Source organism: Ovis aries, chromosome 18 (assembly GCF_016772045.2).
Source record: "Ovis aries strain OAR_USU_Benz2616 breed Rambouillet chromosome 18, ARS-UI_Ramb_v3.0, whole genome shotgun sequence".
Taxonomy (NCBI): domain Eukaryota; kingdom Metazoa; phylum Chordata; class Mammalia; order Artiodactyla; family Bovidae; genus Ovis; species Ovis aries.
Genome location: NC_056071.1, coordinates 20,961,708 through 20,988,936, shown reverse-complemented (window position 1 = coordinate 20,988,936; position 27,229 = coordinate 20,961,708). Strand labels below are relative to the sequence as shown.

Here is a 27,229-nt window from a genome sequence, read left to right as displayed (position 1 = left end):
AAGTCATAGAACCGTTGGAAGATAATTCAGGGCACATATTCAGCATGTAAAACACTTTGAAATGTATGTATACAAAAGGATCATATTATAGTCCTAGTGAACTGTACTGTTCTAGAATTTAAGTGCAGTGCACTGCCACCGTTTATTCCTTTGGCCATAGAATGTTTTTCTAACTGTGTAATTCTTTTTACAAACTAATAGTCCTGTCAGCATTGTCTTTGATCTTGCACACTAGTTTGGTGTAACACTGTCAAGCTTCTAGCTAGATACTTGAGGTATGCATTTTCCTTGGAATTTCAACACAGCATTGTCATTTTCCTGTGGAAAGAATACTTTTGATGACCTAACAACACAGGTTTGGGTCTTCTTTTTTTTTTCTTAATTTTATTTGGCTGCATTGGGTTTCAGTTGACAGACACAGGATCTTTCATTTGGCATAACTCTAGTTATGCGCATTTAGTTGCTCTGAGGTATTGTAGGATCTTGGTTCCCTGACCAAGGATCGGACCTGTATCCCCTGCATTGCATGGCAGACTCTTAACCACTGGACCGCCAGGGAAATCCCTGGATCTTTCTTTTAAGAAGTGGCAGCACTGTGGATTGGGGAACAGACTGGAGGTGAAGCAAATGGAAGGGACAGTTTTGCAAAAAGCCCGGGCCAAAACAAGTGCATCTGCCATGAGGATGGTGAAGAGAAATGAACTAGAAGCATTTAGAAATAATGGGTAGGGGGACCAGCTGAATGTGGTGGATAAAAAGAAAAAAAAAAAATCTAAGGTCAAGGATATAATTTCTTGCATGAACAAAACTAGGGCAGATGATGAGAATGTCAATTAGGGAAACAGAGGAAGAGAGGCAGGTGTAGGGGCCCCACGTGGAGACATGAAGTTCAGTTTGAGAGTTTATTTTAGACGTGCTGAATTTCAACTGTCCGTGGAAAGGTCATGTTGGAAATAACAGCGTGAAGTTCAGCAGTGAGACAAAAGCTTGGGATCGGCAAGCGGATAACAACAAAAGACAGAGAAGGAGATGGCAACAAAGGAGGATCCACAGACAGAGGAAACAAAGGAGATGGAAATACAGCCTAGGAGACGCAGGAGGACAAAACTATCATGGAAGCCTTACAAGAAGGGAAAGGGGATTAACAGTGAGATCAAGTTAGAAGACAACCACTAATAGATGGTGGTTAGAGTTCACCATTTTTAAAGGGTGAAGGGAAGGCTTACAAGTGCCTCCTTATGTTGAAACTAGCAGTGGCCTATACTAGAGGAGCACAGTGCCTAAAACTGCTCTAACAGGGGACACATCTTTCCTTCTGCAATAAGAGACAGAAGGCTTAAAATTCAAGTGCCTCCTTATGTTGAAACAATAGCAAACTCATTTTTCCTAAAATACAATGAATCACAGAATTTTAGAATTGGAAGGGTGCTTACTGATCATCTAATCCCTGTTTTATGATTGAGGAAAATGAATTACAGGGCAAGTTTCAAGGAAGAAACAGAACAGGCCCAGAGCAACTACCCAGTCCCAGCTGCAGAGCACACAAAGCTGCTATATAAAGCCCCCTCTACCTCCCCCCAATAAACTGTGAAAGTGCCTGTCCAGAACTAAACATAATACGTTGAGAGTAGAGGCTTTATTTACAGTGATACTCAAAGAGGATTTAGAAAAAGATCCTCCTTATCTTATTAGCAGGGGCTGTACTTCATGAACAAAAAAGAAACATCCTGGGGGCAGGAGGTGAACTCTCTCCTCAGATAGGTTCTCTAGATCCCAAGAAAGTCCCCTGCTCCCCAGCTCTTAGGAGGGTAGTTGGTAGACATTTTCTTAGCAGCTCCGAGTCAGACTCCTGCATCCCACTGAGGAACACGTCCAGGAAAGACATCAACACTGGCAGGGAAAACTTCAGGCTTTTACCTCGCTCATGGCCTCCATGAGGCGGGCACTGTTGGTAACCGCTGTCGTCAGAAAAATGAACCTGTACCCTAAGGAGTAAAAGCACCACCAAATGTGATCGAGGGCAGATTTGAGCCCCCGACACCAGCCATGTGGGGTCCCTCCAGTTCCACAGCCCAGGCTGGGTCAGAGCACCAGTCTGTAGTCCCAGGTGCACCAGCACCATGCTCTCGGGCCCAGCAACTTGCCACGCTGGGTGGAACCGGGCTCCCTGCTGTTCGGCCCCCAGCAAGATGGTAGCAGGTGGTACCCAGAGGCCTGTAAAGAAGCCTTCCTGAGGTCTGCCCTTGGCCCCCCACTGAGGCCTGTTCTCACCTTTCTCTCTGCCCAGGAACCGGAGGGCTGAGATCTCAGAGAACGTGCAGCCACCCAAGAACACCACCAAGATGAGGCGCAGGGACTCGCTGGAGGCCTTGTCGTCCTTGGTCATGTCTGCAAAGACCGGACCAGACTCGGCTCTTCACTGGCCACGCAGGCGCGTCCTGGGTGGTGCATCGCGCCCTCCCCTTGTTTCACCCGCCCCCACTGGGCAAGGAAGGCCATGCACCTGTGAAGGCCAGCTCACTGCAGTTGAGCAGCCGCACTACTTCGTCCAGGCCCTGCCAGCCCCGCCGCTCCAGCACCTGGGAAGGCACAAGCGCTAGTTTCAAGTCCAGCAGCCGCCAGACTGTCACGTTTCTTGCTAGTTGCTCGGGTAGTTACAAGCTGGGCCAGGCCAGGGACTAAGAGAAAGCAGTGAGCAGGAAATGTGAATGGGAGGGGGCCACGTTCTCACCTGCTCGATGATTCGGCAGCTGAGGGGCACGTACGCACCGCTGAACACGTACGCCATGTCACGCGGCACTTTCAGGTCATACTCGCCATCCACGCGTGGGATCTGGAGGGTAAAGGAGAACACAGGAGGCAAGCGGCAACTCAGCCTTCCAGTCCTTTACAGAGTCAGAGAAAAGTGGTGTACCCCTAAGAGCAGTTCTTACTTCAACTAAAGGGGAAAGCAGCAATAGCCTTGGTGGGCTGGGGGAAAACTCCATAATCAAAGACGGAAGCTGTTCAGTACCTGCCAGTTCTGCTGAATGAGGGCCCATGTGCCCTGGCAAGAGTGCCCCTTTATGACCCTCTAGCAGTGACATAAGACACGCCTGTCACTGAAGCAGCACTTGGCACATTCTCTGATACTCGTAGGTATGTGTTACATGTTTACCAAATGAATGAACCTTTGTGTCTTGTCTCATTATTAAATTAAACTCATGCTATAATGCTACCAAACAAAAGAATCTTTTTCCTTTAATTTTCAGTTTTTGGCTGCATTTTGGTAGCATGTGGGAACTTAGCTCTCTGACCAGGGACTGAACCCACACCTCTGCTTTAGAAGCTCGGAATCTGAACCACTGAACCACCAGGGAAGTTCCCAAACAAAAGGATCTTTATAAAAACAAAGTAACAGAAAGGGTTTTGTGGGCTCAAAGTATTCCACAAAGGACTGAACCCACTGCCTCCCCTATCCACTCCTGATCCACATACCAAATTCAGCTTCTTGCTGATGGCCCGGAAATTGCTTCTCTTGGCCAGGGAACTGAAGGCATCAGTAATCTTTCCTGGGAAAGAAATCTGTGCTGGGTTTTATCTAAGGTTTAAGGATTAACGATGCTGCTGTGGGTGATACCATTCAGGAAGTGACAGGACCGCCTCTCCTCAAAGAGCAGGACCTATCATACCTGAAGACCCTCTTCAAAGCAGATTACCTACAGTTCCTTGAAACCGATCAAGACATTCACTACCTTTCTCTCCCCACCCACAGTCTTCCTCCTTCTATAGGGCACCTCTACTAAATGCAATCTACAGGGTGAGCTACAGTTTACTGGTTAAGTGTGTGGCCTTTGGAGTCAAGCCTGACTGACTGAGGGGCCCTGAACAAGTCACTTAACCTCCCTCTGTCTTGGTTTCCACATGTGTAAAATGGAGATAATACAACTTACCATGGAGAGGGTTTGGGAGGATTACATGAGAAAGTGTATCTAAAAGGCTTAGCACATCAGCGTTCACTAACTGGAAGCTGTTCTAACGAGAGAGCAGGAGGAGTGGCGGTAAGGGCAGCGACAGTAAGGAATCGCCTTCTGCTCCCCCAGCTCATCCTCCACTTGGCCAGCACGCTCCACCTGTTGAGAGAAGAGGCACCAAGGGCCAGGGAGGGCAGAAGGGGCTACCTGTGCTCCCTGCTCACCTGCGGCCTTGTCCGTCACCAGCTTGCTCACTTTACTCTCCACGGCTGTGAGGGTGTCTCCTGGGGCCTGCTCTGTGAGGAGCCCAGCTCGCCGCAGGTTGGAGAAGGTCAGCAGGTGCTCGGGGCCATAGCTCTGAACAAAATGCAATTCAGCTCTCTACCAAGCATCCACCAAGGGCCTAGCCCTGTGAGGTGATACGGAGGTGGGGAAGAGGAGGATTATGCGGTCTGTGTCCTGAAAAGCCCACACTTGTTTGTGAGGAAGAATTTTTTTTTTTAATTGGGGATCACTGCTTTATAGTGCTGTGCTGGGGAAGTCACGTCAGAAATAACCAAACGCCAAACAGACAATAAAAGCAGCATGAAACAAGTAAAGAACACAGAAAATTATGGATGGGAGGAGGTGGGGAAGGCGTCACAGAGGAGGCAGGACTTGAGAAGGACCTGGAAGGAAACCTGTATAGATGCCTCACAAGGAGCTGAAGGGAGGGAGAGTCCAAGAGCAAGACCTCACCACTGCTTCCAACAGCTGAACTGTTCAGATTCCCTCCCACGCTAGCCACATAAAGTGGGGAGCAGAATGAAATGAGGGCAGCGGGAAGGGTGTCTGTGCTGAGAGGGAGGCCGCATGGGAACAGAAGGGTGACCAGGACCGGAAAGGGGCTATTTCTTCTTCAACTGTTTCAAAAATGTCCACCAAATTCCCTCAAGAACACATTCTCCTGGCCTTACCTGCAGGTACTGGGTTTTCAGGGATCGGTAATCCTTGGGGATCAAACCTGAGGGTAAGAAAGATAAAGGTTCGGGAGCCAGTTGGGGTGTCCTAATGTGTACAGCCAAACCCACCAATCAACAAACCCTCCTCCCTGCAGGAAAAAAAACACACCCTAATGAGAAGGATGTTCAAACTGGTTTTAGAAAAGGCAGAGGAACCAGAGATCAAATTGCCAACATCCACTGGATCATCGAAAAAGCAAGAGAGTTCCAGAAAAACATCTATTTCTGCTTTATTGACTATGCCAAAGCCTTTGACTGTGTGGATCACAATAAACTGTGGAAAATTCTGAAAGAGATGGGAATACCAGACCACCTGACCTGCCTCTTGAGAAACCTGTATGCAGGTCAGGAAGCAACAGTTAGAACTGGACATGGAACAACAGACTGGTTCCAAATAGGAAAAGGAGTACATCAAGGCTGTATATTGTGACCCAGCTTATTTAACTTGTATGCAGAGTCCATCATGAGAAACGCTGGGCTGGAAGAAGCACAAGCTGGAATCTAGATTGCTGGGAGAAATATCAATAACCTCAGATATGCAGATGATACTACCCTTATGGCAGAAAGTGAAGAGGAACTAAAAAGCCTCTTGATGAAAGTGAAAGAGGAGAGTGAAAAAGTTGGCTTATAGCTCAACATTCAGAAAATGAAGACCATGGTATCCAGTCCCATCACTTCATGAGAAATAGATGGGGAAAACAGTGGAAAAAGTGTCAGACTTTATTTTTTTGGGCTCCAAAATCACTGCAGATGGTGACTGCAGCCGTGAAATTAAAAGACACTTACTCCTTGGAAGGAAAGTTATGACCAACCTTGATAGCATATTAAAAAGCAGAGACATTACTTTGCCAACAAAGGTCCATCTAGTCAAGGCTATGGTTTTTCCAGTGGTCATGTATGGATGTGAGAGTTGGACTGTGAAGAAAGCTGAGCACCAAAGAATTGTTGCTTTTGAACTCTGGTGTTGGAGAAGACTCTTGAGAGTCCCTTGGACTGCAAGATGATCCAACCAGTCTATCCTAAAGGAGATCAGTCCTGCGTGTTCATTGGAAGGACTGATGCTGAGGCTGAAACTCCAATGCTTTGGCCACCTCATGAGAAGAGCTGACTCATTGGAAAAGACTCTGATGCTGGGAGGGATTTGGGGCAGGAGGAGAAGGGGATGACAGAGGATGAGATGGCTGGATGGCATCACCGACTTGATGGACATGAGTTTGGGTAAACTCCGGGAGTTGGCGATGGACAGGGAGGCCTGGCATGCTGCGATTCACGGGGTCGCAGAGTCAGAAATGACTGAGCAACTGAACTGAACTGAATGAGAAGGAAGAAGTTGGATTTGGTATTAACTTTGTATCCTGTGTAGTCAATTCTAAATTGACTCCTCAACTGAAGCCTGCTTTTTGAAAGATAAAGCCTGGATCTGAGGGTTCCAAGAAAGAGCCCTGGTGAAGGGACACTGACAAATGCCAGTTTCATCCATGGGGGGTGGGGTGGGGGAGGGGAATGCAAGCGCAGGGAGAAGGGCCTTCCTGTGCGTGTTTCCCTGGCTAGGGGCCAGTCCTCCCAGGAACTGCTTAACAGCAAGTGAGGAATGGGAGAAGTGTCCACATGGGTTCCCAAAGTGCGACAGGGAACTCTCAGATGTAAGAGGAAATGGGCTTCCAACTACAATAAAGGGGATTTAGAATAAGCAAATGACTTCTTTGGGTAAAAAGCAACCTTAAAGAATATCTGCCGAGACTTCCCTGGTGGTCCAGTGGTTAGGAATACACCCGTCAGTGCCGGGGCACATGCTGTGGAGCAGCTAAGCCCATATGCCACAAGAGAACCCTGAAGCAACAAAGACCCAGGGCAGCCAAAAATAAACAAATTTTAAAAGTATTTGTAAACTGGAAGACTTCAAAACTCAGAACAAGTTGCCATGAAAAGCTGCAGAATCCGAGCTGCTAAAATGCTTATGAAATTGGTTTTTCCTGAACTGTGTCTTGATTATGAAATCGTGTTGAGGGTAGGAGTCCAGATGGAATAATGAGAGACATGTCGCTCAGCTCTACCCTTGACAGTCCTACGATGGGACAGGCCTTATTGCAGAGAAGGGGACTAGATGCAGACCTCCTTAGGGCTGGAATGATAAATCACCTTAATGACCTGGGGATGTTTCACCCCAAACAAAAACCTGCTTTATTACAGGGAATAGAATCCATGAGATTACAGGGGAATGTTCTGTCTGCTAGGACATTTCTCTTTCTTTCAAAATGACTTTTTCTGTCCCTAAGGTATACTTTTCAACCTTTGGTCCCTAGGACTCACCATTCTCCGTGATGGACAAAAGGCACATAAGACGGAGGCTTTCTATGGGTGACACCTGCACAGGAAGAAAGAGCCAGGGAGAATTCAAGTTTTGTAACACACGTTCCCTCCTCTTCCTCTGCTTGGGCCCCACTGCTCCCGGCTCTGTCCCGCCCTGCCTCACCTGCCGGTCTATGTGCTCTTCAATGTAGCTGGTGCTCTCCCGGATGTTGAACCCCTCCAGCAGCGCTGCAAGGAATCAGAGGAGAGCCTATTACTGGGGGAATGGCTCAGCTTGTTGCCAGCTATGCTAATGGGCATCTGTCTCCCCATCTCTTTCTCCATCCTTTTTGGGGTGGGTTAAGGGGCCCCCAGAACTTCTAGCAGGAACCAGCATTGGAAAGTGCCAAAGAGCATCTTTTCAGGATGGGCTGGGGCCGGGAGTCCAGGAAGCAGAAGCAGGAGAGGTAGCCAAGTCACCATGCTCAGTCTTGATGAGCTCCTGGAAGTCCTGCTTGGTTTTCTTCTTCATGATGGATTCGCAGGCCCCGATATCTGCAGACAGGACAAAAGGGGAGCTGACACATTCCTGTTTCTGGAAGGAGGTCTCTTTACTGTCCAGGAGAATAAAAACTTCTTCCCATTTCAGAGCAAATAAGAGCACTATTTGGGACTTCCTAGGTGGACCAGTGGCTAACACTCCCAACGCAGGGGAGCCCAGGTTTGACCCCTGGTCAGGGAACTAGATCCCACATGCCACAATAAGGCCCAGCACAGCCAAATAAATAAATAATTTTTTTAAGCAACCAGAAACACTGATATTATTAAAATTATTCTTTTTTTAAAGCACTATTCGATAGATGAACGGGATCTCCTCCCAGAGGCAGAGCTCCTCTGCAGCCCTCCCCTCACCCTGGCCTCAAGCTGAAACGTACGGAGGCTCAGCAGGCGGTGCTCCTGTTTCAGTCCCTTGAGCTCCTGGGACACGAAGTTCTTCATCTGCTTGATGTCCATGCCTCTTCGGCGCTGTGGGGATGTGCCAGAGAAGTCAGGCCTTCTGTCCTCACACAGAAGTGACCACTGCACACCCGCAGGTCCCCCCCAATCCCTGCCCAGCGGTAGCATCAGGGAGGCAGCAGCCTGGGAGCCACCGAGGAAACAGACAGAGGCCCCAGGTAGGAGCCTCACATCATACTGGGCCTGCAGGTTCCGGGCCTTCTGGCTCAGGAAGCTGAAGACATTGGAGAAGTGCTCATTCCGGATCTCATTAAACACCTGTGAGGGGAATGCGACAGGAACAGATGACTGCACAGACTCGGACCTCTCATCTTCCTGCCTCCTCGGTGCAGCAACAGTACAGGGCGCGCGCTCAGCGGTTCTAGCAGAGAAAGCTGAGCCGGTTTCGATGAGGACGCGTCAGATCCCTGCTGTGTGCCCTGGGGTGCCCTCTCAGCTGGCGGGGTGGTCCTCCCTCCGGGGACTCAGCCTCCCCTCCCAGCACCAGGGCCCACAGCCTCGTGGTGGCAGCAGCCTGGGAAATCGTCTGCGGGCACCTGCATGCTCACCTTGTCCTCAGCATTGAGCAGCACCTTCAGGCTCTTGTCAGAGGATGTGACTTCCGGGCCAAAGTCAACACTCCCTTTGAGAGCAGAGGGGACAGCTCTGATGATCTCCAAGGAAGCCATCCTTCCCCACCCTTTCCTGAACTGCCGTGAAAGGTGTCCCCAGGACTTCCCTGGCAGTCCAGTGGTTAGGGCTCTGGTTAGGTCCACTGCCAGGGGCCTGGGTTCGATCTCTCGTCAGGCAACTAAGATCCCAAAAGCAGGGCAAAAAAAATGAGTTAAAGGTCCCCCAAACTATTTGGGGGCTTCCCTGGTGGCCCATGGAGTAGGAAATGGCTACCCACTCCAGTATCCTTGCCTGGAAAATTCTATGGACAGAGGAGCCTGGCAGGCTACAGCCCACGGGGTTGCAAAGAGTCAGACATGACTGAGCACACAGTGGTGGCTCAGCGGTAAAGAATCCACCTGCCAGTGCAGGAAATGCGGGTTCAATCCCTGATCCAGGAGGATTCCCTAGAAGAGGAAATGGCAACCCACTCCAGAATTCTTGCTTGGGAAATCCCATGGACAGAGAAGCCTGGTAGGCTACAGTCCACATGGTCATAAAGGATTCGGACTTTGCAACAAAGCCACAACAAACCATCTGGAAGCCAGCATTTCACTCTGAGTCTGGGTCTCAGGGAGGCCCGAGGAGTCGAACACATCTCTGTCTCGCCGAGATGCCACTTACCACATTTGATGCGGAAGGTGTCGTCCACCAGGCCCTCGTAAACCACCTGGGAGCAAAGTGCGGTCACAAAGTCCACGTCTGAAATCGAGATCCCCAACCATGAGGGTCTTCCTCGACTCAGCCTACCACCCAGTTAGCTCAGTGTCCATGGGGCCCAAGTGCCCACGCCGCCCCTCCCCGTGGTCAATGCTGGCATTCACAGCCCCCGCTGGAGGATTCCAACTGTGCCACCATGTCTGCTATATTCCCGATATTCCCATGTTTTCTCGGGTCCATGGAAGAGAGGAGTGCTGACAGAGCTCACCTCTGTCCAGGAGAAAGATATGTCCAATTTCTGGCCTTCGGCCCTTGGTTTCACCGTCCTCCTCCTCTTCCAGTCTCTTCCACAGTTCATACGACATCTGCTAGGGCCCAACACGTCCTCAGTCTTGAGTCCAGGTCCCTTCTGCAGCCCCACACTTATAGAACCCAACCCATTCCATGCAATCCTTCTCCTTGACCCCAAGGAAGAGCTCATTATAACATGATTACCTCTTCTACTCCATCTGTTCCCATCCATCCCCATCCTTCCTGACAGCAGTGAAGGAGTCTCACTGCCCCCAAATATTTAGGAATGCTACCCAGGGGTGTCCTGCTGTTCTGTTAGCCACACGAGTTCTCTGCTCTGGGGACCTCTTCTGAAGCAACAAAAGCCTATACATCACATCACAGATGCCCTTGAATAATCTTAGTGGGCAGAAAACGGGTGAAATACGGGCTATCTGGGCAACAGAACTTCTCACCTTGGCACACCTGCCAATTCCATAGCAGTTGGGGAAGGGTCCATATAGGGTGCTGAGGAGGTGCAAAGCTTGTGCCAGAGTGTTGATCCAACGCTGATCTCCTTCCTGCAGGGACCACGTGGGCCACAAAGCTATAGATCAACCTGACAGATTCATCTGGAAAGGGGCGAGGCCCAGAAGCCCCGGAGCAGAAGGGCAGGGTCTCAGCAATGCTTCAGAGGGTTCATTTTCATTGGCCCCAAAGGAAGCCTCGTGAATATCAGTCAGCAGCATTCCACCTCCAAATCAGTATCACTCATGATACATGAGATGAGCTGGAAGAAGGTTGAATCCATAGCCCACAGGACCCCATGTTTGTCCCCACTCATTGATGCCAAGACCCGAGTGCCCTGCACTCACCAGGAAGTAGTCCCTAAAAAACTCTGGTAGTTCCATGCTCAACAGATCCACATCAAGAGGCAAGAGAGAGAAGGCCCATTCATCACAGCTCACATCTGTGGGTACAGAGAGCGTCAGCTTTCCTGCCAAAGGCACGTGGCTCCACATGAAGAGGGAAGGTCCACCGCAGTCGTGTGAGACTTCCCGAGGGCCTGCCCCACTGCCTCAGGTGCTGTACTAAGCCCGGGATACTCAGAGATGAGTAAGATACAGTCTCTGCCCGGAAGGGGCTCACAGGCTGATAAGGAGAGGACGTGTGTGTGTAACAGCCTGTAATACAATGTGGTAAGTGGTGTGTTTCCATTAGAGTGCCGACCAAGAGTGCTGATGAAACACTCACTCATCTATGCATCATCTGACAGTACTGACTGAAAGCTGCGTGTGTACAGGCACTAGGCTAGGTACTGGGGACACGCTCCTAACTTCTGGAGCTCACAGTGAAGTGGGAGGGTGCACAGCAGACAAACGGGATTCCAGTTGCAGGCTCCAAAGAAGAAACAGCAACCTAAGAGCACAAACAGCTCAAGGATCTAACCCCAACCAGGGATATAGGAAAGACTTCCCTAAAGAAGTGACATTTAGGCTTAGAATTCAAGTATGATTCAGGTAGGCAAAGAAGCTTAGGGTGAGGAATATTCTAGGCAACAGGAACAGATGTGTGAAGTCCCCACGGCTGGAAGGCAGTGACTCAGGAGAGAGGAGCACACGTGATGAGTCTAAAGGGCAGGAAGGGGCCAGACCGGAGAAGTGCAGGAGGCCACACTGAGGGCTCTGGGCTTTATTCCCAGCAGGATTTCCAGCAGGAAGGTCTGGGGACCAGGTCTGTGTTGCACACAGAGGAGGGAAGGCACACAGTTTCCTTGTGGGGGTCTTGGGAGGGAAGGAAGAGAGCACACCCCGCAGGATCCCTTCCATACTCTCCCACTAGTGGTTTAAGCTGGGGTCCTTCTTCCCACTCTAAGGACACTCTCCTCTGCCATGCCAATAGGAATGAGATAGCGAGAGAAAAGGAGGAGATACAGCAGGGGGCAACCCGCAGGGCCTTCTCCCACACCTACTTTCCCCTTTCCACTCACTCATCTCCTCTCACCTCCATAGACGCCCTCTTCCTCAAGCACCATCTCGCACGCATAAAACTGAAAGACAGAGGGAAGCTGATTAGTAACCCCCTTCTTTGTTCTTTCCATTTCCCTGGATTCCTCTGTGGTCACTGATGAGGACCACAGTCACTGAAAAGACAAGAGAACCCAGACTCTTAGATCTAGAAAGGACCACTGGGATCATCTTGCCTAATACTATGTTTCCTTTCCATCCATTTTATCTATTTATTAAGTCAATTGCTCTTTTCTCCCTGAATGACTGGAAAAGCTTTATGAAGGAAAGGGTATTCAGCTGTCATGGAAGAGTGAGTCTGGGAGGTAGAGCTCAGAAGAAGGGCGTGACAGTGCTATAGAAACAGAGGAGGAGGAGCAGGTGGAGGTAAAGAGCAGTGGGGTGGAGAGGGGAGGGATGGAGTTCTGGTTAGGACATGTCCATGGGACCTCTGCAGACACCAGGGGGAGGTCTGGACAGACAGCTTTGGGGTTCATGGCATATACATTACATTTAAAGTACGTAGTTTGTTCAAAAGAACACAGAGAAGAGAGCTAAGGACGGGACCCTAGGGAACCAAAATTAAGAGTGCACAGTCCAAGATCTTCCAGAGAAGACCAAGAAAGAATACACAGAGGCGGGAACAGAGAAACTAGCGCCTCTAAATAGCATCTCTAAAGGCAGAGGTTCAAGGAAGAATAGGCAGCTGTCTCCAATGCCAGAGATGTTAGGTAGAAGAGCCCAACACAGACATTACTGGGTTTGTGAAGAATTATCTGATACCACTGCTTCTGCTTCCTCACACCCACCTTCATCTTTTTATCTAGATGCCCTAGATCTCTGTGGTCAAATACAGTGATATCTGCGTCAGGCTCCCAATGTAGGGGGCCCAGGTTCGATCCTTGGTCAAGTATCTAGATCCCACATGCATCAACTAAAGATGCAGCATGCTACGACCAAGACCCTGCCCAGCCAAATAAATAAAAACTGAAATCGGGGGCGGTCCTTAGATGGCAGAGGAATAGGACGGGAGACCACTTTCTCCCCCACAAATTCATCAAAAGAACATTTGAATGCTGAGTAAATTCCACAAAACAACTTCTGAATGCTGGCAGAGGACATCAGGCACCCAGAAAAGCAGCCCATCATCTTCGAAAGGAGGTAGGAAAAAATATAAAAGATAAAAAGAGAGACAAAAGAGGTAGGGACGGAGATCTGTCCCGGGAAGGGAGTCTTAAAAAAGAGAGAAGTTTCCAAACACCAGAAAACACTCTTACTGGCGAGTCCGTGGCGAGTCTTGGAACCTCAGAAGGCAACATAACTAGGAGGAAAAATAAATAAAACCCACAGATTACGTGCCCAACGGTAACTCCCCCAGTGGGGAAGCAGCACAGACGCCAGCATCCGCCACTAGCAAGCGGGGGCTGGGCAGGGAGGCGCGGGCTGCAGTGCTTAGAGTAAGGACTGGGCCTGAATGCCCTGAGGGCAATCTGAGGGACCTAACTTGAGGTAGCAAACCAGACTGTGGGATAGCTATCCCGCAAAAAGCCCTAACCTAAGACACCGCCAGGCCCGCTCACAGAACAAAGGACTGAGCAGAGCTAGCCGGCTGTGGACCGGCCCATCCCCCACCAGAGACAGGCAGGTGAGGGCAGCCAGAGCCGGAAGGGGGTAATCGCGGCCCCAGAGAGGCATCCTCGACCAAACTGCAAGAAGGCTTCATTGCTAACCAAGACTTCTTGGGATACTGGACAGTCGACATCCGCCGGAAGGGTCACAGCCAGAGATCAGCTCCCCAGAAGAGACACATGGCACACCTGAGAAGGTGTGCTGGTTGTACACCCAGAAAACCAAGCAGCAGGTACGGGGGAGGCGTGAGTTGCAGCCACCACCTGGGGGGCGACCGTGCTCGCCAAGCACCTGCTCACCTGAGCTGCTCAGACCTCCTGGGAAGGGCACAAAACGCAGGCCCAACCGAGTCTGCACCTCTGAGGACTACCCGAATACCTGAACCTGAGCGGCTTAGACCTGGGGAAGTGCATACAACCCAGGGCCGGCCTCAGTTCCCGGCAGAGCAACCTACAGCCTAAGGAGTGTAGACAGGGAAAGCACACACGCCGTGAGCGGGGGCAAACGCAGTGTGGCTGAGACACTGCGAGCACACGCCAGTGTTATTTGGTTGCAGTGTTCCTCCCTCCCCACAGCACGACTGAACAAGTGAGCCTAAAAAGTGTCCACCACCGCCCCCTTGTGTCAGGGCAGAAATTAGACACTGAAGAGACCAGCAAAGAGGAGAAGCCAAAACAGAGGAAACCGCCTTGGAAGTGACAGGTGCAATAGATTGAAACCCTGTAGTTAGCACCAACTACATAGGAAGGGGCCTATAGATCTTGAGAAATATAAGCCAGATCAAGGAACTATCTGAAAATGCACTGACCCCACACTGTCCACAACAACACCAGAGAAAGTCCAAGATATATTTTTACTATTATCATTCTTTAAATTAAAAAAAAATTTCAAGTCCTCTATTACTCCTTTAATTTTCATTTTTATAACCTACTATTACTTTGCAAAAAAAAGACCCTATTTTTTAAAGCAAACTTCATATATATATATATTTTATAACTTTTGTGACTTTGTTTTTTTCTTTAATATTGTATTTTTGAGAAATCCAACCTCTAGATTTTTAATCTATGCTTTTTGGTACATGTTATCAATTTTGTACTTTAAGAACCCAATCTTCAGTACCCATTTTTACTTGGGAGCGAGATTACTGGCTTGACTGCTCTCTCCCCCTTTGGACTCTTCTTTTTCTCCACCAAGTCGCCTCTATCTCCTCCCCACCCCTTCTCTTTTCTACCCAACTCTGTGAATCTCTTTGTGTGTTCTGCGCTGTGGAGAACACTTAGGGAACTGATTACTGGCTGGATCTGTATCTCTCCTTTTGATTCCCCCCTTTATCCTCCTAGCCACCTCTGTCTCCTTCCTCCCTCTTCTCTTCTCTGTGTAATGCCGTGAACATCTCTGAGTGGTCCAGACTGTGGAGTGCACATAAGGAAGTGATTACTGGCTAGCTTGCTCTCTCCCCTTTCGATTCCCCCTCTTCTCCTCCTGGTTACCTCTATCTCCCTCCTCCCTCTTCTCATCTCCATGCAACTCTGTGAACCTCTCTGGGTGTCCCTCACTGTGGAGAAACTTTTCATCTTTAACCTAGATGTTTTATCATTAGTGCTGTATAGGTGGAGCAGTCTTGAGGCTACTGTAAAAATAATACTGAAAACCAGAGGCAGGAGGCTTAAGTCCAAATCCTGAGAACACCAGAGAACTCCTGACTCCAGGGAACATTAATCAATAGGAGCTCATCAAAAGCCTCCATACCTACACTGAAACCAAGCACTACCCAAGGGCCAACAAGACACCCAGAGCAAGACATACCACGCAAATTCTCCAGCAACACAGGAACATAGCCCTGAGCTTCAATATACAGGCTGCCCAAAGTCACACCAAACCCACTGACATTGGACACTTCATTGCACTCCAGAGAGAAGAAATCCAGCTCCACCCACCAGAACACCGACACAAGCTTCCCTAACCAGGAAACCTTGACAAGCCCACCCACAGTGAGGAAACTCCAAAATAAAGAGAACTCCACAAACTGCCAGAATATGGAAAGGCCACCCCAAACACAGTAATATAAACAAGATAAAAGGCAGAGAAATATCCAGCAGGTAAAGGAACAGGATAAATGCCCACTAAACCAAACAAAAGAGTAAGAGATAGGGAATCTCCCTGATAAAGAATTCTGAATAATGATAGTGAAAATGATCCAAAATCTTGAAAACAAAATGGAGTTACAGACAAATAGCCTGGAGGCAAGGATAGAGAAGATGCAAGAAAGGTTTAACAAGGACCTAGAAGAAATAAAAAGAGTCAATATATAATGAATAATGCAATAAATGAGATCAAAAACACTCTGGAGAGAAGCAACAGAATAACGGAGGCAGAAGACAGGATAAGTGAGGTAGAAGATAGAATAGTAGAAACAAATGAAATAGAGAGGAAAAAAGAAAAACGAATTAAAAGAAATGAGGACAATCTCAGAGACCTCTGGGACAATGTTAAATGCCCCAACATTTGAATTGTAGGAGTCCCAGAAGAAGACAAAAAGAAAGGCCATGAGAAAATACTTGAGGAGATAATAGTTGAAAACTTCCCTAAAATGGGGAAGGAAATAATCACCCAAGTCCAAGAAACCCAGAGATTCCCAAACAGGATAAACCCAAAGTGAAACACCCCAAGACACATATTAATCAAATTAACAAAGATCAAACACAAAGAACAAATATTAAAAGCAGCAAGGGAAAAACAACAAATAACACACAAGGGGATTCCCATAAGAATAACAGCTGATATTTCAATAGAAACTCCTCAGGCCAGGAGGGAATGGCAGGACATACTTAAAAGTGATGAAAGAAAATAACCTACAGCCCAGATTACTGTACTCAGTGAGGATCTCATTCAAATATGAAGGAAAAATCAAAAGCTTTACAGACAAGCAAAAGCTGAGAGAATTGAGCACCACCAAACCAGCTCTCCAACAAATGCTAAAGGATCTTCTCTAGACAGGAAACACAGAAAGGGTGTATAAACTTGAACCCAAAACAATAAAGTAAATGGCAATGGGATCATAGTTATCAATAATTACATTAAATGTAAATGGGCTGAATGCCCCAACCAAAAGACAAAGACTGCCTGAATAGATACAAAAACAAGATCCCTATATATGTTGTCTACAAGAGACCCACCTCAAAACAAGGGATACATACAGACTGAAAGTGAAGGGCTGGAAAAGATATTCCACGCAAACAGAGACCAAAAGAAAGCAGGCGTAGCAATACTCATATCAGATAAAATAGACTTTAAAACAAAGGCTGTGGAAAGAGACAAAGAAGGACACTACATAATGATCAAAGGATCAATCCAAGAAGAAGATATAACAATTATAAATATGTATGCACCCAACATAGGAACACCGTAATATGTAAGACAAATGCTAACAAGTATGAAAGGGGAAATTAACAATAACACAATAATAGTGGGAGACTTTAATACCCCACTCACACCTATGGATAGATCAACTAAACAGAAAATTAACAAAGAAACACAAACTTTAAACGATACAATAGACCAGTTAGACCTAATTTATATCTATAGGACATTTCACCCCCAAACAATGAATTTCACCTTTTCTCAAGCACACATGGAACCTTCTCCAGGATAGATCACATCCTGGGCCATAAATCTAGCCTTGGTAAATTCAAATAAATTGAAATCATTCCAAGCATCTTTTCTGACCACAATGCAGTAAGATTAGATGTCAATTACAGGAGAAAAACTATTAAAAATTCCAACATATGGAGGCTGAACAACATGCTGCTGAATAACCAACAAATCACAGAAGAAATCAAAAAGAAATCAAAATATGCATAGAAACGAATGAAAATGAAAACACAACAACCCAAAACTTGTGGGACACTGTAAAAGCAGTGCTAAGGGGAAGGTTCATAGTAATACAGGCATACCTCAAGAAACAAGAAAAAAGTCAAATAACCTAACTCTACACCTAAAGCAACTAGAAAAGGAAGAAATGAAGAACCCCTGGGCTAGTAGAAGGAAAGAAATCTTAAAAATTAGGGCAGAAATAAATGCAAAAGAAACAAAACAGACCATAGCAAAAGTCAACAAGCCAAAAGCTGGTTCTTTGAGAAGATAAATAAAATTGACTGACAAACCATTAGCTAGACTTATCAAGAAACAAAGGAAGAAAAATCAAATCAATAAAATTAGAAATGAAAATGGAGAGATCACAACAGACAACACAGAAATACAAAGGATCATAAGAGACTACTATCAGTAATTATATGCCAATAAAATGGACAACTTGGAAGAAATGGACAAATTCTTAGAAAAGTACAACTTTCCAAAACTGAATCAGGAAGAAATAGAAAATCTTAACAGACCCATCACAAGCATGGAAATTGAAACTGTAATCAGAAATCTTCCAGCAAACAAAAGCCCAGGACCAGACGGCTTCACAGCTGGATTCTACCAAAAATTTATAGAAGAGCTGACACCAATCCTATTCAAACTCTTCCAGAAAACTGCAGAGGAAGGTAAACTTCCAAACTCATTCTATGAGGCTACCATCACCCTAATACCAAAACCTGACAAAGATGCTACAAAAAAAGAAAACTACAGGCCAATATCATTGATGAACATAGACGCAAAAATCCTTAACAAAATTCTAGCAAACAGAATTCAACAATACATTAAAAAGATCATACATCATGACCAAGTGGGCTTTATCCCAGGGATGCAAGGATTCTTCAATATCTGCAAATCAATCAATGTGATATACCACATTAACAAATTGAAAAATAAAAACCATATGATTATCTCAATAGATGCAGAGAAAGCCTTTGACAAAATCCAACATCCATTTATGATAAAAACCCTTCAGAAAGCAGGAATAGAAGGAACATACCTCAACATAATAAAAGTTATATATGACAAACCCACAGCAAACATTATCCTCAATGGTGAAAAATTGAAAGCATTTCCCCTAAAGTCAGGAACAAGACAAGGGTGCCCATTCTCATCACTACTATTCAACATAGTTTTAGAAGTTTTGGCCACAGCAATCAGAGCAGAAAAAGAAATAAAAGGAATCCAAATTGGAAAAGAAGATGTAAAACTCTCACTGTTTGCAGATGCATGATCCTCTACATAGAAAACCCTAAAGACTCCACCAGAAAATTACTAGAGCTAATCAATGAACATAGCAAAGTTGCAGGATATAAAATCAACACACAGAAATCCGTTGTATTCCTATACACTAATAATGAGAAAATAGAAAGAGAAATTAAAGAAACAATTCCATTCACCATTGCAACGAAAAGAATAAAATACTTAGGAATATACCTACCTAAAGAAACAAAAGACCTATATATAAAAAACTATAAAACACTGGTGAAAGAAATCAAAGAGGACACTAATAAATGGAGAAATATACCGTGTTCATGATTGGAAGAATCAATATAGTGAAAATGAGTATACTACCCAGAGCAATCTATAGATTCAATGCAATCCCTATCAAGCTACCAAAGGTGTTTTTCACAGAGCTAGAACAAATAATTTCACAATTTGTATGAAAATACAAAAACCTCAAATAGCCAAAGCAATCTTGAGAAAGAAGAATGGAACTGGAGGAATCAACCTGCCTGACTTCAGGCTCTACTACAAAGCCACAGTCATCAAGACAGTATGGTATTGGCACAAAGACAGATATATAGATCAATGGAACAAAATAGAAAGCCCAGAGATAAATCCACGCACCTATGGACACCTTATCTTCGACAAAGGAGGCAAGAATATACAATGGAGAAAAGACAATCTCTTTAACAAGTGGTGCTGGGAAAACTGGTCAACCACTTGTAAAAGAATGAAACTAGAATACTTTCTAACACCATACAAAAAAATAAACTCAAAATGGATTAAAGATCTAAATAAGACCAGAAACTATAAAACTCCTAGAGGAGAACACAGGCAAAACACTCTCCGACATAAATCACAGCAGGATCCTCTATGACCCACCTCTCAGAATATTGGAAATGAAAGCAAAAATAAACAAATGGGACCTAATTAAAATTAAAAGCTTCTGTAAAACAAAGGAAACTATAAGCAAGGGGAAAAGACAGCCTTCAGAATGGGAGAAAATAATAGCAAATGAAGCAACAGACAAAGAATTAATCTCAAAAATATACAAGCAACTCCTGCAGCTCAGGTCCAGAAAAATAAACAACCCAATCAAAAATGGGCCAAAGAACTAAATAGACATTTCTCCAAAGAAGGCATACAGATGGCTAACAAACACATGAAAAGATGCTCAACATCACTCATTATCAGAGAAATGCAAACCAAAACCACAATGAGGTACCATCTCACGCCAGTCAGAATGGCTGCTATCCAAAAGTCTACAAGCAATAAATGCTGGAGAGGGTGTAGAGAAAAGGGAATCCTCTTACACTGTTGGTGTGAATGCAAACTAGTACAGCCACTATGGAGAACAGTGTGGAGATTCCTTAAAAACTGGAAACAGAACTGCCATATGACCCAGCAATCCCACTGCTGGGCATACACACCAAGGAAACCAAAATTGAAAGAGACACGTGTACCCCAATGTTCATCACAGCACTGTTTGTAACAGCCAGGACATGGAAGCAACCTAGATGTCCATCAGCAGTTGAATGGATAAGAAAGCTGTGATTCATATACACAATGGAGTATTACTCAGCCATTAAAAAGAATACATTTGAATCAGTTTAAATGAGGTGGATAAAACTGGAGCCTATTATACAGAGTGAAGTAAGTCAGAAAGAAAAACACCAATAAAGTATACTAATGCATACATATGGAATTTAGAAAGATGGTAACGATAACCCTGTATGCGAGACAGCAAAAGAGACATAGATGTATAGAACAGTCTTCTGGACTCTGTGGGAGAGGGTGAGGGTGGGATGACTTGGGAGAATGGCATTGAAACATGTATATTATCATATGTGAAATGAATCACCAGTCCAGGTTCGATGCATGATACAGGATGCTCAGGGCTGGTGCACTGGGATGACCCAGAGGGATGGGATGGGAAGGGAGGTGGGAGGGGGGTTCAGGATGGGGAAACACATGTACACCCATGGTGGATTCATGTCAATGTATGACAAAACCAATACAATATTGTAATGTAATTAGCCTCCAATTAAAATAAATAAATTTATATTAAAAAAAAATATATATATAATTGACATAGTAAAAAAAAAAGTGAGGGAAAACAACTTTATTAATAGGTCCAAAAAATAGTTAAATCTATTAATCAGCATTGTTTTATTAATGATGCTGACTTTTCCAAATGTTTCTAAGCCATTCCTTTTGTAATTAAAATAATACTCTTGCTAATTCATTTATTAGAATCAAAGTTTTCTTACGGGTGTTTGTGAGTTTTCTGTATAGCAATACTTATAAATATTTTCCCAATTTCGTTTAGCTTTCATAATTTTTATGTTAGTGGTTTATGTCAATTTTTAACCTTTGTGTAGGTTATTTTCCTTTACTAAGTGGCATATTATCCAGTACTTTGTTAGCATCTCCTATGACTGTTTATTGTATAAAATTATTCTGCCTACTTTTGTGTGCTATATAAATTGACATCTTTTATATTATTTCCCATATTTTTCCTTTTAAAGATCAAACTGATTGATTCACAAAACTCAAATCTTATTTTTACTTTTATAAATAAAATACCTAATTATTTCACTGCAAAAAAAAAAACACTGAAATCTTATAGGCCTATTTTTAATTCTAACTAATGGGATTCCTTTGCCCACTTGGCAAACTGCCAATCTTTAAAATTAACAGAGGGAGCTCAGGAAGAAAGAGAGATCTCCTCCTCCCTACAGCCACTAAAGAGACGGTCCTGTGATGGAAAATCAGGTCAAAGAATTTGATTAGATAGGGTGTTAGAAATAAAAAAATTCATTAAAATCTCAGTTTTGTTTTTCTGTGTGTTATGGAGGCTTGCAGCATTATTTGAAACTGTTACCAACTTGTTCTGTTTCCTATTTAAACAAATCTGTCCTTGGAAGTATAACTGGAAAAAAAGGGTTCTGTAAGACTCCCCAAACTAGAAATTAACTACTATAGCTCCTTTAAATAACATTAAAAAGTATTTTGTAATCTGATTGGTTATCCTACTCAATAATATTCTTGCCCTAGTCATAATGTTATCCTTCATATATTTATATTCCTAAACAGGATAGCTTCCTAGGTGGCACAGTGGTAAAAGGATCCACCTGAAATGCAAAAGACATAGGAGATTCAAATTCGATCCCTGGGTCGGGAAGATCCCCTGGAGGAAGGCATGGCAGCCAACTCCAGTATGCTTGCCTGGAGAATGCCATGGTCAGAGGAGCCTAGAGGGCTACAGTCCATGGGGTCCCAGAGAGTCAGACACAACCAAGCATACACACACTCACATGTAGAGGCCACCTCTCACCACTGTACTATCTGTATTTGGGGAAATTTGATAGGAGACTCTCTGCTACATTAATAAAAAGACAATGGCAGGTATTTTGTTCAGTCACACAGAATTCGCTTAGAGGGAGACACAGCGGTTGGCCCCTTACCCCGTCCCAGTCCCCCATGCTCTTCTACCTTACCTCACTCCCACATGGGTCCAAACTCACCTTCTGAGGACTGAAGATCACTTTGTATTTCCGAGTTCGGCCAGCCATTTTGTCAGCATTGACGAGACCTACAGACAGAAGGGATGCAGCCCAGAAAGCCACGGGCCTTACGTTAGACTAGAAGCAAGGCAGCGACGAGCTTCGGGGCATGGCCAACCCGAACAATTCTTTCCTTATGAAAGGGTTCTTTTGGCCACGGCCCTCAGACATTCCCACCCTCCCCAGGGTCTTAGTGACAGCGAACGCTGTGACACACTCACTGGCAATGTACCGCATATTCTTGATGCGAGGTCTGACCAGGAAGCACAACCTATCGGAAAGAAGGGGGGAAAAATCCTAGTGAAGAAAAATCATGAAGTTGGTGATAGTAATGCTAACTCTCACCATGTGCTACAGTTCTCAGCTGGCCAAAGCCACGCCAGCGTTCTCAGCTGACTCACCACAGAAGACTCCCCTCAGTAAAGCAGGTATAGGTACAGAAGAACCCATTTGCAGGGCAGGACTAGAGATGCAGATGTGGAGAACAGACTTGTGGCCATAGCAGGGGAAGGAGAGGGTGGGAAAAATTGAGAGGAGCATCAGCATAAACCCACTACCACATGTGAAAGAGATAGCTAGTGGGAAGCCGCTGCATAACACAGGGAGCTCAGTCCAGTGATCTGTGACAACCTAGAGGGGTGGGATGGGGTGAGGGACAGGAGGGAGGGGACATATGTATACTTGTGGCTGATTCACACTGTTGCATGGCAGAAACCAAAACAACACTGGAAAGCAATTATCCTCCAATTAAGAGTAAATTAAAAAACATAAAGCAGGTATATTGTGATGAGCTGGGGGAACTTATTGGCCTTATGGTGGACCCAGAAGTTTCTGCTCTCAAATAATTTACAGTTTATTGGGCAAAATAAGATGCACGTATGCATGGAGTATATTAACCATCAAAAATAATTAACCAAAATAATTAACCAAAAATAATACAAGGAAGTATATGACATGTTTTTCAAACTGGGATTTGTGGATGTATTCTCCATGTATCTAGGAGGGTTTTTTCCTCTAAGGGAGGGTGTACATGACTTAAGTTGAGAAATACTGAAAATAAAAACAAACGCCAGACAACAGGCAGCATGTGACTGAGTGCCAGGTGAACAGGACAAACACTGAGCTCCATGCAAATCCAGGGGAGGAGACAATCACCCCAGGGTGGCGACCCTGGGATGGCTTCGTGGAGGAGGTGGGGCTGGGCTCTGAAGGCTGGGTGTCTGTCATTAGAACAGTGAGGAGAGGAGAAAAGGTCAGGCAGAGTGGGTGGAGTGGCCAGAAGCATGGAGGTTTGTGTGTAGAGTGGGGAAACACACGAAAGTGCATCAGGTGAGAGAGTATGTGCAAGAGGCCAGGCTGGACAGAGGGCGCAAGGCCTTCTGGGAGGCAGCTTTAGAATCCATGATGAGCAATGGAGACTTTAGTGGGTAAGTAAGGGAAGGCCTGAAGGTTCTGGAGGAGATCACAAGGAAATTATTTGTGAAAGATTAATCAGTGTGGTGGGGGAGTGCTTCCCTGATAGCTCAGTTGGTAAAGAATCCACCTGCAATGCAGGAGACCCTGGTTCAACTCCTGGGTCGGGAAGATCCACTGGAAAAGGGATAGGCGACCCACTCCAGTATTCTTGGGCTTCCCTTGTGGCTCAGCTGGTAAAGAATTCACCTGCAATGCAGGAGACCTGGGTTCAATCCCTGGGTTGGGAAGATCCCCTGGAGAAGGGAAAGGCTACCCACTCCAGTATTCTGGCCTGGAGAATTCCACAGACTGTAGAGTCCATGGGGTCGCAAAGAGTCAGACACGACTGAGAGACTTTTTCACTTTCTTTCAATCAATGTGGTTAGAGCTGGTAGATTGGGTTAGAGAGAGAAGAGGACAAAGGAGAAACTGCAGACAAGGAGACCAATTAGGAGGATAAATCATAACCTGGGGGAGAAATTGTAAAAGTGCAGGGAAGTGAAATGCTTTGATATCACAAATGTCATGGGGCTAGATCTCAGCCAAGGACTGATCAAAGGCAAATGTGCAGGGACCGAGGCTCCCGGACACTCACTGTTCACTGGAGCTGAGGGCTGGTTTGTTCTCCACTTTGTACAGCTTGTCTACCTCGTGTTGCTACAGACAAGAATCAAATGAAACAACAGACGTAAGTGTGACTGGGAACCTGAAGCCTGATACAAAGACAGGGGTCTTCTGAAAGGGCTTCCTCCTATTTACACTAACTCTAGGAGTCAAAATGCCCCCCTAACAACCATTCCACTGAACCTTCCTCAAACTATCAGTAGAAAAATCAACATTTAAATAATTCAAAAACAATACAAAGAGGATCAATCCCCCCCAATCCACTCAACTCTGCTATCCTATATTTACCCTAGAAGGGTAGTAATTACTCCTCAGTAATTTGTACCATTCATCAAAAGAAAAACTGCTTAATGAGCAAAGAGGGGCCTGATCCAGCTGGGAATGGGGGCAAGTTACCTTTAGAATGGAGACATTGGCGATTCGATCCAAAGGGCTCATAAGATCTGCCTCAATGAACAAGTCTTTCTTTCCAGGAAGCTGAAGGAGACACAGTATGTTGGGTCACTCTCAGGTCATACAAGCCCCTCAGTCGAGAGTTCACTCAGTCATCCATTTAATAGAAGTCTCTGAACTGGGGACTTCCTTGGTGGCACAGTGGACAGGAATCCACCTGCCAACGCAGGGTACATGGGTTTGATCCCTGGTCCAGGAAGATCCCACATGCCGTGGAACAACTAAGCCCGTGTGCCACAACTACTAAAGCCTGCATGCCTGAGAGCCCATGATCTGCAACAAAAATGTCACCGCAGTGAGAAGCCCATGCACTGCAATGAGGAGTAGCCCCTGCTCACAACTAGAGAAAGCCCACGAGCAGCAACGAAGACCCAGCACAGCCATAAGTCAATAAAGAAAATTATTTAAAAAAAAAAAGTCTCTGAGTTCCTTGGAAAGGCACTAGACCTCACCTAACCCAGCACCTTATTTACTGTCTATAGCCACAGTTGACATTTCTTTACATATTCACCTATTTTTGTCTTCTATTCATTATTGGTTCCAGTGGAAAGATATTTCATCTTTTTTTATGGCCACGCAGCATGTGGGATCCTAGTTCCCTGCTCAGGGATCCAATCCATGTCCCCTGCACTAAAGCTTGGAGTCTTAACCACTGGACTGCCTGGGAAGTCCCTCACCTTCTAAGGTCACATCCTTCTCACTCAACCCTTCTGCTCACCTGTGGCCCTGTTCTACATCACTGCTCCTCTGCTCCACTGCCTCCTCCTCTATAGCTCCCAAAAAACCAACTGATCTCCTGCTGAACAAAGCCAAACAAAACAAAACTGCACCGTGTATCCTGCAACCCCACAACCAACTGCCAAATATCTCTTCAAATGGCATTTTACTTCTAATTACAAACAGAACCAATGTTCAAGGCAGAAAACTTAACCCAGGGCAGTCCTCACCCTCCCACCCACTTCCTGCTTCACCATTCCTGACGCTGCTCTCTCATCTGTCCAGAGGAAGGAGAGGTCACACTGAGCAGAAGAGAGGGTGAAGTCATTGAAAGCTTCCTCTCAACATGATTTTGACAAACGGGTAGGCTGTGGGCAGTGACAGATCGAGATGGTAATTCAGCCAAGGCCAGGGAAAGCCAACAGGCTGAATGGCAAGGGCAGAAGAGCAGTTCAGTTTGCCTGATGGGTAAGGTGCATGTAAGCAGTGGTCCTCAACCAGGACTGATTTTGCCCTTCAGGGGATATCTGGCAAAGTGTGTGAAGACATTTAGGTTGTCTCATCTTGGGCCAGGGGGTGTTACTGACATCTGGTGTTACTGGTAGAGGTTAGGGATGCTGCTAAATATCCTACAATGCACAGGACAGTCCCACCACCAAGAATTAACCAGCCCAAAATGTCAGTGTTACCAAGGTTGAGAAATCTTGGCTGTCAGGGAATGGTGGGAAACAAGGCTGAAACATTCACAGGAATCAGGGATAAACCTTCAGTAGCTACCTAATGCCTACTGTCTATTTCATCCCTCTCTTCCATGTATTACATGCCTTGTCCTTTCCAGGTTCCTCAACTTTGCTCCTACCAGTACATCTGCCTGGAATACCCTCTCCCATCTCTAATTAAAGTATGTTTATCTTCACACTCCATTCCTCGAAACTCCTAGATTACTCCAGCTAGAAATGACTGTTTCATGAACCCTAGCTGTCATTCATTTACCACAGGATACCCTATGTGTGCTAATTTGTGCTTCATAGGCTCCCAGTAATGCCTATGAATAGATCAGGAAGTAAGATCCCTAAGGTCCAAGTTGTTTTAACCATATTTCCATCCCCAGTGATGCCTGACACTAGTGGTGTCTTCCTTGCCCGTATTAATGAAAAAAAAAAAAAGGAACTGTGCTTCATTTCGGACCTGCCACAGAAGCTCCAAGGACCAAGGCAAGATCAAGGGAATTCAGTAAGAAAGAACTAGGCATCCAGTGAGTGCTAAGCTGCTAATGCAGTAAAGGCCCCCGACGTGGCGGGCACTGACCTGCTCCAGCAGGTAGATGAGCTGGTCTCGGGCCAGCCTCTTGAGCATGGAGAAGTCAGGCAGCTCTGGGGCGTCCGGTCGATGGGGAAAAGCCATGGCGGCGGTCACCTGAGCCGCAAGGTGGAAGAAGGGGGACGCCCTCCGCTCCGAGGAGACCCGCAGCGGCCCGGGTAAGCGCAGGATGGCTCTCCTTCAGGTAAGGGCACAGAACCCGAAAGAGCCCCCCAAGGGGCCCTCGCTCGTCAGCCACACTGGAGGAATGAATGGCCGGCCACCTCTCGGCCAGACAGCTGCAGCCAAAGGGACCTTGCTTCAGGCCTGCAGTCAGTGTATCCCGCCCCGCCCCTCCGGGTCCACTCCGCCTGTCCGCAGGATTCGGGTCTACACCTGCAGAGATACCAAAGAGACGGGCGGCTTCCTAGACCTCCCGGAAGTCCCGTACTCTCGAGCGCCGCTCAGGGTACCCGGAAAAGGACGGCGTCCTGGAA

The 27,229-nt window shown here is 46.0% G+C and overlaps 1 protein-coding gene across 2 annotated transcripts; it reads right to left on the bottom strand.

The window, feature by feature from the left end:
- Positions 1 to 1,617: 1,617 nt before the first annotated feature.
- On the bottom strand, positions 1,618 to 27,161 carry VPS33B (VPS33B late endosome and lysosome associated). 2 transcript variants are annotated; one of them, XM_012098474.3, is made up of 23 exons: positions 26,742 to 27,161; positions 24,660 to 24,740; positions 24,235 to 24,296; positions 22,406 to 22,455; positions 22,146 to 22,213; positions 11,846 to 11,891; positions 10,717 to 10,811; positions 10,318 to 10,422; positions 9,840 to 9,936; positions 9,536 to 9,613; positions 8,809 to 8,882; positions 8,432 to 8,518; positions 8,179 to 8,269; positions 7,724 to 7,798; positions 7,428 to 7,492; positions 7,265 to 7,319; positions 4,910 to 4,956; positions 4,178 to 4,310; positions 3,478 to 3,551; positions 2,732 to 2,833; positions 2,504 to 2,579; positions 2,272 to 2,388; positions 1,618 to 1,985 (listed from the first exon to the last, which is right to left on the bottom strand). In XM_012098474.3, exons 1-23 carry the CDS (start codon positions 26,835 to 26,837, stop codon positions 1,906 to 1,908), a joined length of 1,854 nt encoding a protein of 617 aa, XP_011953864.2. In that variant the 5' UTR covers positions 26,838 to 27,161; the 3' UTR covers positions 1,618 to 1,905. The 2 variants fall into 2 exon arrangements, with proteins under 2 accessions (XP_011953864.2, XP_060257629.1); XM_060401646.1 differs by having other exon boundaries at positions 1,618 to 2,388.
- Positions 27,162 to 27,229: the final 68 nt, after the last annotated feature.

What these genes read in the sequence shown, in the direction of transcription:
- VPS33B (XM_060401646.1), bottom strand. Translation starts at nt 26,837, where the DNA reads ATGGCTTTTCCCCATCGACCGGACGCCCCAGAGCTGCCTGACTTCTCC. An exon ending in GCTGCCGAATCATCGAGCAG is followed by an intron (nt 2,580 to 2,731) that starts GTGAGAACGTGG and finishes GTGCCTTCCCAG; the next exon opens with GTGCTGGAGCGGCGGGGCTG. An exon ending in CAGTGAGCTGGCCTTCACAG is followed by an intron (nt 2,389 to 2,503) that starts GTGCATGGCCTT and finishes CGGTCTTTGCAG; the next exon opens with ACATGACCAAGGACGACAAG.